We start from the raw sequence: 16,678 nt of genomic DNA, 5'->3' as shown, positions 1-16,678 counted from the left end.
CACACACACACACACACACACACACACACACACACACACACACACACACACACGCACACACGCACACACGCGCGCGCGCGCGCACACACACACACACACTACCCACCACATAGTAGAAATGCATGTCGGCAGCTGCAGGTTGGCCTCACATGAGCAGAAGTCCAGAGACCAGGGTCCATCCAAGAGGAGCAGTAGTCCAGTGTGTGTGTGTGTGTGTGTGTGTGTGTTTAATTGCAAACACTCCAAATTGTGATGTTAAAGGAAGGAATCCTCTCTCGTCCTCCTCTTGACTCCCTCTGCTGCTCCTTCTGCTCCTTCTGCAGCTTTTACTGTTTTCTAATGTTGCTGCTCCTGCCCTCTCTCGCTCTCTCTCTTTCTCTCTCTCTCTCTCGCTCTCTCTCTTTCTCTCTCTTTCTCTCTCCCTCTCTTTCTCCCTCTCTCTCTCCCTCTCTCCCTCTCTCTCCCCCTCTCTCTGCACTTGTCATTACTCCACCCCTCCTCTCTCTCTCCCCCTCTCTCTGCACTTGTCATTACTCCACCCCTCCTCTCTCTCTCCCCCTCTCTCTGCACTTGTCATTACTCCACCCCTCCTCTCTCTCTCCCTCCTCCCCACATGACTTCAGTCCCTCCTATTCTCTGTTTTGCTTCCATTTCCTCTTATTTTTTCTTCCTTCCACTACAATTGAATCTCTCCTGGTTTTTCCTCCTCCCCCTCTTCTTGAGCGTCACTCTCTTTTATTTTCATCATTTTCATTCCAGTTTCTTCCCTCATCACCTTATCTTTAAAGTTTTCTTAATATTTCATGAGTGAGGAATTGATTTAATTAGTGAAACATCTTAAGCAGCCAGAGGAGTCGCATGTGTTTGTGTGTGCGTGCGTGTGTGCGTGTGTGTGTGTAACCAAAACTAAGGTGCTCCTCTCAAAAAAAATCTACTTATTTTTACGAAATACTTTTTTAGAGAAGTTCATAAATATCAATTCCGAAACTTTGATTCAGAAATCAAAAAATTTGTACGTTCAGAATTTCTGAATTGATATTTATTAACTTTATCAAGTCAGAAATAAAAATAAATTGGACATTTAACTTATAACTTGATTCTCTTTTCTTCAGTTTAGGCTGCAAGACTTTATCAACATCACTTTTTAACTGGTAAAAACTAAAAGATGTGTTCAAAATTAAGCTCAAAGGTTCACCTTTTCCCAGCATGATTCCTTCTTGTTATTGTTGCCTTTTAAAGGCATTTAGTGACCAATTTATTGAAATAAAGTCTTTTAGGATCTAATCTAATGTTTCAAATTAAAATCATCCAACCAGCAGGCGACATAGATTGAGTATAGATCCTTCTAGCCATATAGGAATAATATCTTATGATGTGTAAGACCTGGACTCAGGACGTCATTATAAAACTGTTTGAGTCATGTTTGTTGCAATGATATCTCAGGGTTAAAATGAGGAGCCATTCAAAGATGAGAAAGATAAAGAGAGATCTTTGTAAACATGAAAATCTTCCTGTAATCACCCGCTCATACAGCTGTACTTTACTGTGTTCTTCACTGTACAGGATGTTCGATTGGTCCTGCTAATGAAGAGGTTTTGATTTAACATTGAGGTGTTCAGGTCAGATATTTGGCAATAAAATGAAAAAATATGTAATTAAACTCCTGCAGTGTCTCGTAAACCTCATCGTGCCTGTGACAGATCAATAGTCCATTTTGTTACATTTTTTTTCCACACTAACAAAATATTTGCTGCTCTGCATCTCATCCAACCAGCTGTAACTCAACATCTGGCCACCATCATAAAACGTACAAGGCCACTGTGACCTTCGATCTATAAAATCTCATTTAAACATGCTGCCCTTCTTTCAAAATTATAGTTTTTAAACATATGTTGTTCAATCTTTATAGCTTTTATCACATTGTCACTTACAATCGTTGTTTTAATGTTTTTAAATGCCATTAAACCAAACAGAAGGTTATTCAATTCATATTTTATCTCCATTCATTGAAGATGAAGAGTGGAATGAACATTACAAATCCATGTAATGCATATAAATAAAACAAACAGTGATTTTGTTATGTGATTGCTACAAATCAGCAGATTTATATTCCTACAAAACAATCCTGGTTAAAAACAGTTAAGTTAGAAAAATTAACTAATAAAGTTCAAGTTGCAACAAATAGATTCATCATAGAATCTTTTTTTTATAGCATGAATGCAATGACCAATCTACAAGCTAAATTGAGAAAATATATTTCCTTTCTGTATTTTACGTATTATAGAAGCAAACAGGGAAAATTTCACACATCTGGACTTTGGAGAGTAGAAATGCATGTATTTGCTACTTAACACGGTTTTGTAATCACAACAGGTGTATGTGAAAGAACATTGAATATCAATTTAAAAGTAAGTGAAACTGGTTTAAATGGAACCTGCACTGATATTATTTGTCCACTAGATAGCTCCAAAATTCAATGAAATAATTATGATCGAAAACATGCGCCTGATTAAAGAAAGATCACATAAATATGTGTATTTACACTCTTGTATTTCTGAACTCTTGATGTGAAGTGATGCATCTCCTCCTTCTTAAAGCTGTAGTTCGTATATATCACTTCTCCACTCCAGCTGGAAACCCACAACGAGAGAAACACGGGGAGAAAATGAAGCCTGGGGCAGGTAATTAAACTGTTTTGCTGTGAAAACAAACCGACTGCCTCTGGATGGGGACTGCAGCTAATTATGAAAACAAGCTTCCTCCCTGCAGCTGCAGCAGCTTTCAAGTCCTTAATAGGAACAGAGGTACAAGTTAAGACTGAAGCAGGCTACAGGCTCCTCAACTGGAACTGTAAAGGAAAGATGCACTGAACATCACCTGCATGTTTTCTGCTCAGGCAAGGAGAGGAGCTGGTATTTGTTTTCATAGGGTCCATCAGTGATGATGAATGTGCAGCTCTGTCTCATGATGATAATGATATTAACTCTCATTGGCTTCAAATGGACCGCCCGCCTCCTGCTCCGCTCATTACTGGAGAAATCTGTGGTTATATTAAAACATCACATGCTTTGGCACATTCAAACTGAAACGTTTCAAGCTTTTCAGATCTTTATAATATACTGATTAAAATATACGTATGAAATACGACAATATGAGATACTGTAGTTTTGATTCCCATGATTTCTAAGCTGAAATAATGAACAATAAAACATAAAAATGGTTGAAATATTACAATATATTCGTAACAATACTCAAAATATGTGGCATTTTCACATTTTGTTGTTAATTATAGGAAAACTATTCCATTCAATAGTATTTTCTAAATTTCTGTTGGTGACCTTTGTGATCATAACAAACACAATATTTATATGTTGTACTGCTGCATCTGTGGTATATTCTGGAGTAAATAGGAATTAAAAAGTTCAAAATTTTGAATTTATTCTCTATTTATTATCTGATCTTTGTAGCTTGTCATCTACTACAAACAATAATATGTATTTTTTCAGGTCACGTCAGGACAAATTCACCAGATTCATTATCATGGAAACATTTTCAAATTGTCAATTTGTTACTTTCCCAGTTCCCAGCTGTGTTTCACACCTAAAAACATTAAATGATAATAAGAATAATTCATATAATTACACTTCAACGTGATGTAAATACACCTGAATCCTGTCAAAATTTGGTAAAATGATGTGGAAAATGGTTAGAAAAATAGAAATAAACAATCCAAAGCTCAAGAGTTAATCAATTCTTTTGTCATAGAAAAAAACCCTCCAGAAGTGTCTCTAATCTTCCCAGTTTCCAGCTGCATTACCAAACCAACGAACACTATTTGTAGTGGGATCATTCCACCTTTTAAGTGGGGAAATAAAAACACTAAAACTGAACTCAGCTGTGTGCAAATAAGGATTTTCTTTTGGATCTGAGGAAGCAAATCATTTAATATGGAATTTGTGGATCTATAATGTAAAATAAATCATACCTGTTATTGTTTTACTCTGTAAAAACAGCCTGATAGCAGCTTAAGGTAAAATAATAACACTTGATTAGCCCAACTGTAATGTTCCACCCACTGAAAACATTATATTTGATCTATCTGAAAAAACTTCGACTTTACTCGCTAGACTTGATCTCACAGCTCAAATTGTGCATAACTCCAGAAAAAATAAATCTTTCCAAGACACAGTTTTCCAGATAATATTAGTAAGTTCCAGTTAACTCAGAATAATGTCACTTCCTATGAAACAAACCTGATTGTAGTATTTCAGTTCCTCATTCAGACGAAAAGAAAACAATCAGCATTTAAAACTGTTTGATGTAATTTAACTTCTAGTATTTATGAGGGAACCACAGATCGAAATAATGGTCCTAAATGTGTACAATTACAAATGCTGTCACAACTCCAGAGAATCGAATCTCGCTTCCTGTTGTAGCCTGTATTTGAGCAAAGCCAATAACTTATAATAATAATAAAGGAAGAAGGAGCTAATGTAGAGTCAGTTTCAGTTCGAGAGGCTGACACAGCTTTAACCTCAAGATGAGGCTTAACACTTTGGTTTTTGATCATTAGGATGTAGTTCAAGTCATCCTGGAGCTTTTCCTAGTGTAGCTGCTGAAGGTTTATACTGCCTTAGAATTCCCCTGCGCTTTTCTCTACACACTCATATGTCACCATAACATATAGTTTCTTCATTTTATTTAAAAAGCATCCCAATTAAACCGGCAGACACTAAACTTTGGACAAAGAGGTTTTAGCTGCTGTGTTTGTGCTCCGCCATGTCGACAGAAACAAACCAATTCAAAGCTTCTTGGTTTGCCTCACGAGGGACAAAAAAACAAAAAAACCTCACACTGAGTCTAACCTTGAAAACTAGTCAGCCGCCGTGAAAGCAAACAAACAAAACACTCTCTTCATGCATGTGTTTTTTAAGCAAGAAAAATAATTTATTTATAATGATATAAGAATTTCATCACATTGGCGTCGCGGAGGAAGGCGTTAGTGTGGGACGCCACCTTGCAGCTACACACCATCGGATGGGGGAGGAAAACAGGTTATTCAATACATACACAGGAATATTCCTTTAAATATGTCTTTTTCCAATGAGGGATAACAAAAATAGAATAATTCCAATAGCTCTGTCTGTCTCTTTCTCTACGTCTCTCTAGTGATCATCTCTGTGTCTTTAGAAGCTGCCAGTACATCCCCCACTGAGGGGTTTGAGTTGACTTATTTGGTGGGATATGTTTAACCTTCCTCGGAGGAGAAGAAAGTTGGAGTTTACCAGTGAGACGACCGCTTGTTTTTTTCATCCTCCACCCTGAAGTAGCCCCGGCAGTGTCCACACTCAGTAAATTTCACCCATCTGAGGCTCCAAAAGCAAACAACATGAAAGTCTTTGGCCCAAATCTGCAGCCACAAGGTCTCCGTGTCACTTTTTCACTCTTTCACCCTCTAAAGTTTCAAATAATGACTTCTGTATGAGAAATGCAACAAAGCTACAGGGATTTGCACATCACTCATAATTTATATTTTTTTAAAAAACAACCTTCAAAATATGTTAGTGGAACCTGCTTCATGTTGGAAATCAAGGAGTCAAATATAAAGATTTGTGCAAATACTTTCAACACATCTCGCATCTGAGGATTTTGCATAATGTGCAATGTTGCTTGATGATTTCAACCCCTTTCTGCAGCGCCCCCTGGTGGGTGGATCAACTAAAACAAGCTGTAACATACAAATGCCAGAGTACAGAAACTTAAAGTTGTCACTTGATTCAGAAAAAAGCAAAACAGATTTTCAGATGATAACATCATGACAAATAACTAAAACAATAATAAAAAATAGTAATAATAACAATTATTATAGGACATTAAAAATATAAATAAATAAAACATTGAAAGTATTATGAAGTAAAACATGTAAAATGAACACAGTGAAGTATTAAGAGTTGATTTTTTACTTTTGTTTGATGAACCTGTAACACTGATCTCGATCAACAAACTAAAAAACCCCTTTAACCTGCAGAATAAAGTATATGAGCTCATAGTTGAAGAAAAGTGTGTTTATGTTTGGACATTTAAAGGTGCAAGTTTTGTTAACGGTTGTGGAAACCTGACAGAAACCTGGAATCAGGTAGAAATAGATCCAAAACAGCGACTGCAGAAAGGGTTTGTTGTTTCATACTTTTTGTCCACAAAGCAGCGGAAGTTTAACGTCAACAGATTGTGTTTAGGTTGATCACAGCAAAACTGAACAATCTGGTGAAATGAGTCACGTGATGGGATTTTTTTATTTTTATACAAAATCCAGAGGAGTTGTAGTGAAAGTTGTTTAGGAGAAGTTCATGCGAGACATTCAGCTCTATATTTTCAACAATCGTCTGTAAACAGAAACCTCTCGTTGTTCAGTTTATCAGCTGTGTGCTTTGGGAGGAAACGATCCTCTCCTGAACTGTAAATCACTTCTCTTCCTTTGCTCTTGTTTACTTCCTGGTGACACGTTGTGATCTGACTGAATGAAACAAAGTTCCTGATGGCGCTCCGGTGCTCTTCCTCATCCTCCCTTCTCATACTTTTTTTTAACGGGGAAGCATGTGAGAGTGAGAGAGGGGAAAACTCTTAACGTGATTTCTCCTCAGACTCCTGGGACGGCGGAGACGTGGGGAGAGCTGAGGTGAAGGAAGGGGATGATGGCACGTTTAAAATTCGGCGTGGTAATCCCCACATTCAGCAGAGTCAAACTCTCTTCTCCTCCCCTCATGACGAGGATAATAGATTCATCCTGCTCCTCCCATCAGCTCTCCTTCCACACACACACGTCACTTTCAGTATAGCATGCTGTCAACACACTCAAGAGGTCGTTCATTTAGTTTCACAGACGATTCTCAGAGGCAGAGTAGAAATTGGATTCCATTGATTTCATTGAGTGTGTTGGTTTTGTTTGGAGAAAATCTGAAAAGACAAATTGCACAGAAATGTGGCACTGTGTCGACAATAATGATCTTTTGAATTGACTCCATCTCTGAGAAAAATTTGTACAAACTACAAACCCCCCCCCCCCAGAAAAACACTTCCTTTTCCGTATGAAACAAAAAACACCCCAGCTGGTGTGGCCATGTTTCTGTTGGTTTGTACCATTTCTGACTGTAGAAGAGAATCCCCATCAATCAGCCAGTAAACAAGTTAACATCTTTTGGCGGCTGACTGGACCTGTATGGTTCTCACTGACTCCTGCGTGGCGTCGCTCCCTGCACCCAGAGAGGGACGCCATGTTTTGATGCTCTGCACGCTTGATTGCAGATTTGGGCAAATATCAGTCAGGTTGAATGTAAACGCTCCATTTTAAACCAGCAGTAAACGCCTCGTTCTGACCAGATTCAGCCAAGCTGATGCGTGTGTGTGTGTGTGTGTGTGTGTGTGTGTGTGTGTGTGTGTGTGTGTGTGTGTGTGTGTGTGTGTGCACCTCCAAGACAGCTGAAATCAAAAAAATTTAAAATAAAAATGTTTAAAAAAAAACACATTAGGTGCTGCAGCATCACACCCATATTTCAGTATACAAGGCAAACAAACACAGAGTTTTATAGGTTTATCTTTTTTCATTCACTAAATATTTAAAACAAACGTCACTTGACTAGTCATCATAAATGTGATAATTTATGCATCTCCAAACTTTTTTTTCTTCAGGATGATGGCATACCTGGAGGACTGCTGTTGGAAAGGGAGTTGTGTGTGGAGGAGATCCCCCCCCCCCCCCCCCCCCACCTCCACCCCCACACACTCCTTTCTTGTTTTTCCCCCCTTTTCCATCCACCAGGTGGCGCTCCGACTCAATAGCACCTAGAGATAGTTTCCTGACCGACTGGCAGTCAGCAGATGAAATGTTCCCTCCTGTTTCCGCAGTCCATCCATGCAGAGGATAAGTCAGGTGTCGCGGCTCAACTATTGCTAATCGGGCCGTTGATCCAGAACCAGGGTCGGTTCGGCTAGTTTGTTCACAGTCCAAAAGTTGCCCCCCCCCCCCCCCCCAAATAAAATAAAAGGCATCTAAATGTTTCCTATCCCCCTGTTTGTGCACAGACCCTACCCATTCATCCATTCATTCACTCTCCTATGGTAACTCCATGTCATATGCATAAAGAATAATATCAAAGCTCGAGGAGTGAGAGAAAGAAAGAAGGCAGAAGATCTGGGCTGATTTTTAAAAAACATGTTCTTTTTGCACTCTCAAACTAAGGACAGCATGTATTTTTCCTAACAGTCATTCATTGACATTCACTCGGTGTCACGTCTTCTGCTGAGCTCAGATGCATAGACTGAATGCAGAGAGGAGGAGGAGGAGGAGAGAAGGAGTGAAAAGAGACAGGAAGGGAGCAGGCAGCGGATCGGGAAGAGGCTGAATAGAAGGTTAAAACAGAGAGAGAGAGAGAGAGAGAGAGAGAGAGAGAGAGACGTATAAAGAGGTGGTGCTACGTATTTAGGAGGAGATGGAGTGAAAACAAAAGACAGATGGAGTGTGTGCTCCTGCAGGGATGAAAGAAGGACGACAGCGACGGGGAGACGATGAGGGACAGTGGCGCAGAGAATCACCGCCTCTCCTCCACAAAGAGAGACAGACTGCGAGAACGATGGACCGAAGGAGGGCAAGACAAACGGACGCTCTCCGGCGGCGGCTTCTGCTACGCCGCTAACAGATGGGCAGACCAGGAAGATTTAGTCTCCCGAGCGTCCCGACACCGCCTCATGATTCAAATTCGATCTGTTCAGACATTCCAGAATCCTTCAGGGCTCTGGAACGCCTCTGCTTCAGTAATCCACCAATTCTGGAATCCTCTTGGTTCCAGAACATATTTGTCTGAAAATATATAGAACATTATCGTCCCAACATTTTAACTCCATTTGATTTCTCTCACAACCCCTGAATCGTCCTAGAATCATCTGAGATCTTGGTTTTTGGAATCTTTGCTTGATCACAGTCTTGGATTGCTTCCTCTTTGTAGAATTCAAATCACTGGCAGGCATTACTTCCTCCTTCAGGGTTCTCAAAATCTTCCAGAACCCGTGATGTTCCAAAACCCTCCTGCGTCTGGAATGTGTAAGATTAAACAGGGTCACTCTGATCCCGTCCTGAAGGAAAGAAGTTGTGACGGAGTGGAGTGTGACACAAACACACACACACAAACTCACAATGTGTGACATGTTGTGAGGGCACACACACAAAAACACACAGACAGGCACATGCACTCTTTCCAACACTGCTCTTGGCACTTCTTTCATCTCACACGCACGCACGCACGCACGCACGCACACACACACACACACACACACACACACACACACACACACACACACACACACACACACACACACACACACACACACACACACACACACACACACACACACACACACTGCTAGGTCCCCTCTGGTCTGTTTATAGTTCTTGACAGTCCATTGGTCCCCACACCAGAGACCAAAATTAATAGAAACCCTGTTTTAACAACCAGGCCTGCTTCATACTCTCCGTACAGAAACTCCACAGGCGTGATTTCATCGGCACGCACACTCGTATGCACATGCTCACACTTGTGTAGATTGGCCTTTTCTGTTTGTCATCCGTGTGTGTGAATGTGTGTTTTCCCTTCATCGTGTGGGCAATTTGTCGTCCAAGCCTTTTGCCGTTTTGTACACTATTTTAAGTCTGTGTCTGCTCGCTGATAGATGTGTTACTTTTATCTTTGTACATGATACGTACAGTATGATTCAATTAAACATGTACAATAGATGGCCATGTTGTTCGTACAGGCAAAAATAAAGGTACAAAACAATAACCTCTAATCAGGACTCAAAAGATAATGTTTAATGAGAAAATAATGTAGCGGCACATTGGCTGTGCCATGTAAACGACCTCCGACTCCAGCAAAGAAAGAAAAGTGCTTGCGTTCCAATATGACGTCCGTTTGCGGAGTGCCTCTGTGGAATGCTTCGTGAAGGTCCACGTCCATTTTCATAGCTCGAGCAATAAATCTGTGACATGCTCATGGCTCATCTTTGGCGGCAAAAAGCCCCCGTGTGGTTTTCTTTGTAAATCCTGCAAGTCTGTATTTTATCTGTTGAAAAGTCATGGTGACCAAATTCTGGGCGTAATTCCTTCCTTGGTTGCTTCACCCTTTGTTTCACGTCAGTCTGCAGGAGTTGTTCCTTTACTGTCACACAAGAACCCAGTGAAAGTCTCACTTTTTCTGTATCTTGACCCATTTACGTCTTGGATTCATACTTTCTTCTGCAACATTTCCGGGTGGATCGCTGGAATTATAGATCGGAAGTTTTGATCCACTCTCATCATCAGTGAGCCGGAACACAAGATATCCATAGTATATCTTGATTCCCAGTGTTCGCTCCATCCATCCACCCATCCAGTATCCACTGAACAAACTCCCAGGGAGCAAAACACGGCGCAGTATTAAAGCATCACCTTCAACCGTTCAACTTCCTTTGAATATATAGTGAGAACGCTGATGTCTTCCTGTCCCAGAGGGGCTGGTTTGATGGGGAACAATTGGTGCTCCAACCATGGGAGGGACCATTTTTGTCCAACAATGTGCTCCGATTCGATTGGACAGTGGAAATGGTCAATCAGTAGTTGGAGCAATCTGCTTGGACACATAGATCAGAAGGCCTGTTTCCCATGCGGGCGGCAGGCTGTGGAATTGGTTGGTAGCTTTGTTAACAGCAGACGAGCCCGGTTCACTTCTGTGCACAATACTTCCGTTCACTGGTCGTTTGGTTTGTCGTACCCCGGCGCTGCGTCGCCGCCCTCGCTGTGTGACGCTGCGGTGGTTGAAAACTCAGTAACGCGTCGCGCCAGGGGATTTGTGCTTTTCAGAAGCTCCATGGCGGAGACCCTCGCTGCCCCGCTTGAAGACTTGCTGCCTTTCTTCTGAAGCAAGGCCATGAAGTTCTCGTTGCGGGAGCTCGACCTCTGGCTGCCCAACGTCAGATTCCGCAGTTCGCTCCCACCGCTGCTGTGCTTCACCGGCGACATCAAACTCTGACGGCTGCCAAAGGAGTCCGACGGCTCCTTGCGACCCAGGACCTTTCTCTTCGACCTGGAGGAGAGGACAACAGCATCAGCAAACCAGTCAAGTTTCTGTTCAAGTTCCTCATTTTGAGGAGTGGAAAGCAAACATGTTCTGAAGAGAAAAAAAAAAGTACAGAAAGGGCTCTGTTCATTCTTGTATGAGATGAAAATATTGACTCTTGGTCTTCCCTTTTCCCTTCTTGCCCGGTCTTCTCTACCTTTCAAGCTATTTTCAACGCCACACAAGGTAAAATCACGAACACTTGTTGCTTAGTGACGAGCCTTCTTGTGTTTGTCAAAGCGTGCCTGCTTCCATGCATGCGTATGCAAAAGAGAGCAATTCTGCAAAAAACACGGAGTAAGAGCCGCTGGTCGCACAGTAACCCGCTGCACATGTAGCTGTTGCTAGGGAACCTCATATTCTGTCCGCCTCACGCTTTTTCAAACAAGACAATATGTGTTTCATCACATGCTTTGTGCTATAAAAAGGAGCCAGGGAAGCTCAGAGACGGCTAAAAGCATTTGTGCTCTGGGAACAACTCGCCACTTTCAAAACTGTGAAGCACTGTTTTGTTTTGTTTTCAACAGCCATTTGAAGGAAAGTATTTTCCTGCATCATCACAGTTTGTGCCAAATTCTTTATTTGAATAATGTCTTGGATGTATACAGCTGTGTGTGTGTGTGTGTGTGTGTGTGTGTGTGTGTGTGTGTGTGTGTGTGTGTGTGTGTGTGTGTGTGTGTGTGTGTGTGTGCGTGTGCGTGTGCGTGTGCGTGTGCGTGTGCGTGTGCATGTGCGTGCGTGCGAACCTGTGTATAATTGTGAACAGGTCTTCAGTGGTGTGCGTCGTTGGCGTGTTGGCCATCAAGTCATCATCTGTTTCCTCTGCAATGTGGAGGACCATCTTCTCACTAGAGCAGTCATTGGCGGAGTCATCTGGAAAAGGCAGAAAAAAAATCCTATTAAAACATGTAAAAAGTGTGTTTGTAATGCAGAACTTCCATCTCGCAGGAATGTTCAAATCTGACTCAATTACAGAAGATTAAATAATGATGAGATAATAATTATGAACGTCATCTTCACTGTTCCAAACTGTGTCAACCACTATGTGTTTTGATTCGGTCCAATCCGAGAGCAGCTGGGGCTGATTTCCTCCAAAAACCTGAGATTTCCCCTCTGGTAGGAACCAGGAGGTTCCACATCAAAATCAGCAGGGAAGGATCCTAATCAAATGTAGAAGCTCACACAGTCTATTGTTGACAAAACAATGTTTGATTAAATCCACACTAGGATCAAGTTTTTAAGGTCTATGATGGAAAATTCTAAGTTAACAGAATGATTGTGCTACCAAAATCATCCTCTGGCCAATAAAAAGCTTTTCTGAAGTGCCTTGAAATAACCGTTGTGTTTGGCACTATAGAAATACCTGTCGCAATCCCAGTGCACGCCATCTTCCCTTCCATCTCTGTGAAGGAGGGATCCTGGAGCGATGACTCTTTTGAACTCTCTTCATCTGTTCCCAAGTGGTTCTCATCTTGGTCTGGCATCTCTGGTACACTGGGAGAGTTTGGAAGATCTTCTGATGGGAGCGCTCCCACCGGAGACCGTAACCCCATGGGGCTGTCGGTCTGTGGTGTTTGGCGGTCCGTGCTTCCATTGGCGGAGGAGTGTGATGACGTTGGGAGAAGTAAGACATTTGGCTTCTTGGGGACTGGAGGTGGAACCTGGAATTATCCAAAGAATCAGATTTATTATTAAAAACAAAATTCAAGTAAAGAAAGAATCACAAGCCGCACAGTTTGCCTGGACAAGGACACAGCTGCGCTTCATCTGTAATGTGTTTATCACCTTGGGTTTCTTTTTGTCTGACAGCTCAGCCAGACAGGAGATTGTCATCCTTGAAGGGAGAGTCTTGCTTTTGTCCTGGAGCTCTGGGGGCTCCTGATTACTGCAGGGCGAGGGGAGTGAGCCGCCATCCCCGGGCCACAGATTGGATTCTGTGTCCGCATCGAATTCAGGCTCTAACACTGGGTCTTCCAGGAGAGGCTGCGGCTCTGGGAGAGGGGGAAGATCGAAGAGGGACTGGGAGTGGGGGAGGAATGGATGATCATGTTGGACTGTGCTACAGTTTGAGTCTTGGACAACAGCCGGATTTGTTGGAGTTTGTGGCGGAGGTTTTTTGGGTTTGGGCTTTTTCATGACTTTGTAGATGTTGCCTAAAGGCACCGGACGGTCCACAGGTGAGGCGGGAGGTGAGTCAAGGGAAAGAGGGGAAGTAGAAGAGGGAGACTTAAGCAGGAGGTTGATGGGCCGTTTGGGCAATGGAGGCTTGACGGCAACAGGTGGCTTGGGTTTTGGTAGAGTGGGTGGTGGGCTAGGGTCTTCAGCTGGTTCTCTGCCCTGCTGCTCTTCCTCAATGGTGTCAGACGCCCCATCAGGACAGTCCTCCAGGTCGCCACGAGAAACAGAGCGAAGACGAATCGTCTTTAGTTCATTTTGGGTTACTACAGGCAAAGCCTGAGATGAGCTGGGACTGATCTTCCCGGGTTTCGCTGCTGTTGAGGTGTCCGAGTGCCGCCTGCTGGCCTTTTGTTTTGGCTTGATTGATGACAGATCCAGATGTGCATTACCTGGCATTTCAAAGGATAATCTCGATCTGGCAGCCGGGTCTTTGGGCGAAGGTAGTGATGATTTTCTTTCTGGGATCTTCGGACGCATTTTACACCCAACTGTGCCAACGGTACCACCTTGACTTAGCGGTACAGTTGGAGTGGGCGTTTCTGACTGGCTGGAATAGCCACTTGATGGGGACATAAGTCCAGGTGGTTTGAAGGGTGAGGATGCCTTGACGTCAGTCTCCATGGAGATCTGACAGGGTGAGGTTGCCCTGGAGGTGGAGGGAGAGTCAAGAAGGGACTCAGAGCTTCCTCTGACTTTCATACATTCGATCACTGTTGTACCTGTTGCTGTACTGGATCCTGAGAGAGACCTACGAGAGATGAAAAAAGAAAAGACATTGGGTATATTTGCCAAACATACAGAAAATATTCCTCATTTCTAAGTTGCATAGAACATTTAAATTAACCTGTAAGGGTCATTGCTCTTCCACTCTCCCAGCTGCCAGTGAGCAGGGAAGGTCATCTCTGTCTCTCCCTCTCTCTCTGGTGCCTGGACCTCCAGACTTGGAGGTCCATCATGGCTTCCTTGGCCTCGCTCCCTCTCACGAATGTTGTGTATGGAGGCTGAGCTTGGCAGAAGGAAATCTGGCTGGAAGTCTGGGAAATGGTCCCTCGGGATGTGGAGACTTTTTGGACGGCCATCTCGGTAAAGACTCCCTTCGTAGTGAATTCTCCCCTCGGCTTCTCCAAGGTTTTTCATGAGGGAGACACTCCTTACAGGAGGTGGCGGCTTGCGCTTGGATTTCTTGAGCGAGATGGAACGGGAACGTAAGCGCAGACGGCCTTCCGTGCTGTAGTCTGAAGCTGTGACTGAGATTGTGTCTGTGGTGCTGGCACTGTCTTCTGAGCTCCCTCTTGGATACAATAGGGCATAGTTCTCGCCCAAACCCACAAAATGATGATGCTCCTGTTGGTGATCTCCTGCCATGTTGTTCCCATTCCCTGCAGACGTGAAATGACTGTCCAGCTGGTCAATACCAGCCTCTGAAAAGCAAAAAGATCCCGTATCTGTGGGCGTGGAGAGGGAACGCTCTCGGAACTTGAAGGCATTCTGCGCTGCTATGGACCGTGCAGACCTCTCCCGTCCTCTCCCCACCTCCCCGCCTCCTCCCCCTCTCCCTCCGTCCGCCGCCACCCCTTCTGTTTCACCCCGCTTCCCCATCATCACAGTTGCAAGAGAGATTCCAGTTTGCCGCCCCGAGGTGTCCGTCACAGATGTGAATGAGCTGGAGTGGGAGCTGACCGACTGTCCCTTGCTCACCAGCATCACACCGTCCTGCGTCCTCCCTCCCATGGTACCAATGATCGTGTGCTGCTTGGGAGGAACCGCAGGGCCCTTGTTCATGCTGTAATTATAGGGCTCGTTCCACGCTCCGGGAGAAAAGGTGGAGCCCTTGGGTCCGTTCCATGAGGCGGGGGGTGTATTTGAGCACAGCAACCCAGAGTGGTCCATCACTCCTGGGTGAAGCTGGTCTGAGGCACGCAGCCTCAAATTGGTATCTGAAAAGGAGGGCGAATGAGAGAATAATACAATTATTGGAACAAATTCATCTTGCTGCAAGTAGTAATAACAGATGTAACATATTTTGTCACAGAATAAACTTCCTCAGCTCACCATCTTAGCCATAATAAATTCTACTGCAGATAAACATAAAAAACGGTATAATAAGTTAATTTGCTGCTTTGTAAAACACAAAACAGATCAATATCATTCGGTTGACGTGTGTGATTGCAAACTGTTTGATGTAATAAAATAAATCTTTCCAAGCAATAACAAATTGTAACTTAATTTTCACAATGAAATACAGTAAAATTTTACAATAATAACACTGTATTGTATTTTTATTTTTTAATCTAGGGTGACATTCTTCTCACTACAACATAAGATTCTTTTTGTGTTGTGCTTCTTACGGTTTGATTATAATAATTAAAAAAAACTGTTGACAGTATTTCTATGACCCTGTCATTCAAGATGACACCTCTGCCTCTCAACAAACTTTAAAACATTCTCATTAAAGTCCATTCTTTTTATTTAGAAAACGGTTTATCTGACAAGAACTGTAACTGGGTTGCTGTTGAAATACAGCCGCTGCAAAGTAGTTATTAGGAATGATGCATCTTGAACAAACATTCTCTTTACACTTGTGAGGGAGCTCATAAACTGTGTGACATGACAACATGTATTAATCTTGATTGCATTACATCTACTTTCAGAACTGCCACTGAGGGTCACTGTGATTGAACAAATGTCACAAGTGTGAACTAATCTTCACTCATAACATCAAAACTGTCAGAATCCATTGGTTTTCTGCTTTGTTTTGATGTCGTATTTTCTCTTTAATTAAGGCTTTACTCAGGTTAAACTGTTTATTTGATCCCATTTACATCGCATGCAAGTCAGTGTCCCTGTTGGAGTGAATCATGAAATCAGGCATAAAACGACTCTCCTGGCTTCTGGCCACAGTTTGCTGAGAGAAACAAAAAGTGGAACAAGAAGTTAAAAAGAGATTGAACTGTTCTCCTGAAGAGTGACGCAGCAGGACAGTGGTAAGTGCTGTTGCCTCACAATAAGAGATTACCGGGTTCAACCCTGCTTGCCTTTCTGTATGGACTTTATGTGTTCTTTCCATTGCTGCATGGATTTGTCTGGCAATTTGGTTGTTGGGGCTTTTCTGTTAAGCTATGGATATAATCTGCCAAGATGAGAGCCAGTAACATTTTTCCTTTTTAACCTAGGAAGTTGACATTTTAGTATGTTGTTCTGCCCTCTCTATGGATCACACCACCCCCTTAATATCCAGTAAATAGGATCAATTAAGCATCATAACTTGGTCCAAAATAAGATGAGATTTCTGGGATGTATTCACATTTCTGGCAGAAACTCATGCTGAACATTGGGAAGTTCCACCTCCTTCCTGAAGC

The 16,678-nt window shown here is 42.7% G+C and overlaps 1 protein-coding gene across 1 annotated transcript in view; it reads right to left on the bottom strand.

Annotated features, from left to right (window-relative positions):
• Positions 1-9,623: 9,623 nt before the first annotated feature.
• The window catches only part of nhsl2 (NHS-like 2), a gene marked incomplete at its 5' end in the record, with an annotated part of 163,476 nt that continues 156,421 nt past the window's right edge, over positions 9,624-16,678 (bottom strand). The window contains 5 exons of the mRNA XM_080486685.1: positions 9,624-11,108; positions 11,888-12,014; positions 12,505-12,802; positions 12,927-14,067; positions 14,164-15,256. Of these exons, the coding sequence (XP_080342811.1) occupies positions 10,772-11,108; positions 11,888-12,014; positions 12,505-12,802; positions 12,927-14,067; positions 14,164-15,256 (2,996 nt within the window). The 3' untranslated portion in view covers positions 9,624-10,771. The remainder of the gene's footprint in view (positions 11,109-11,887; positions 12,015-12,504; positions 12,803-12,926; positions 14,068-14,163; positions 15,257-16,678) is intronic.

Source organism: Lipophrys pholis (genome assembly GCF_963383615.2).
Source record: "Lipophrys pholis genome assembly, chromosome: 18".
NCBI lineage: Eukaryota > Metazoa > Chordata > Actinopteri > Blenniiformes > Blenniidae > Lipophrys > Lipophrys pholis.
The sequence above is the reverse complement of the archived record's forward strand: the minus strand, read 5'-3'. Positions and strand labels throughout refer to the sequence as shown.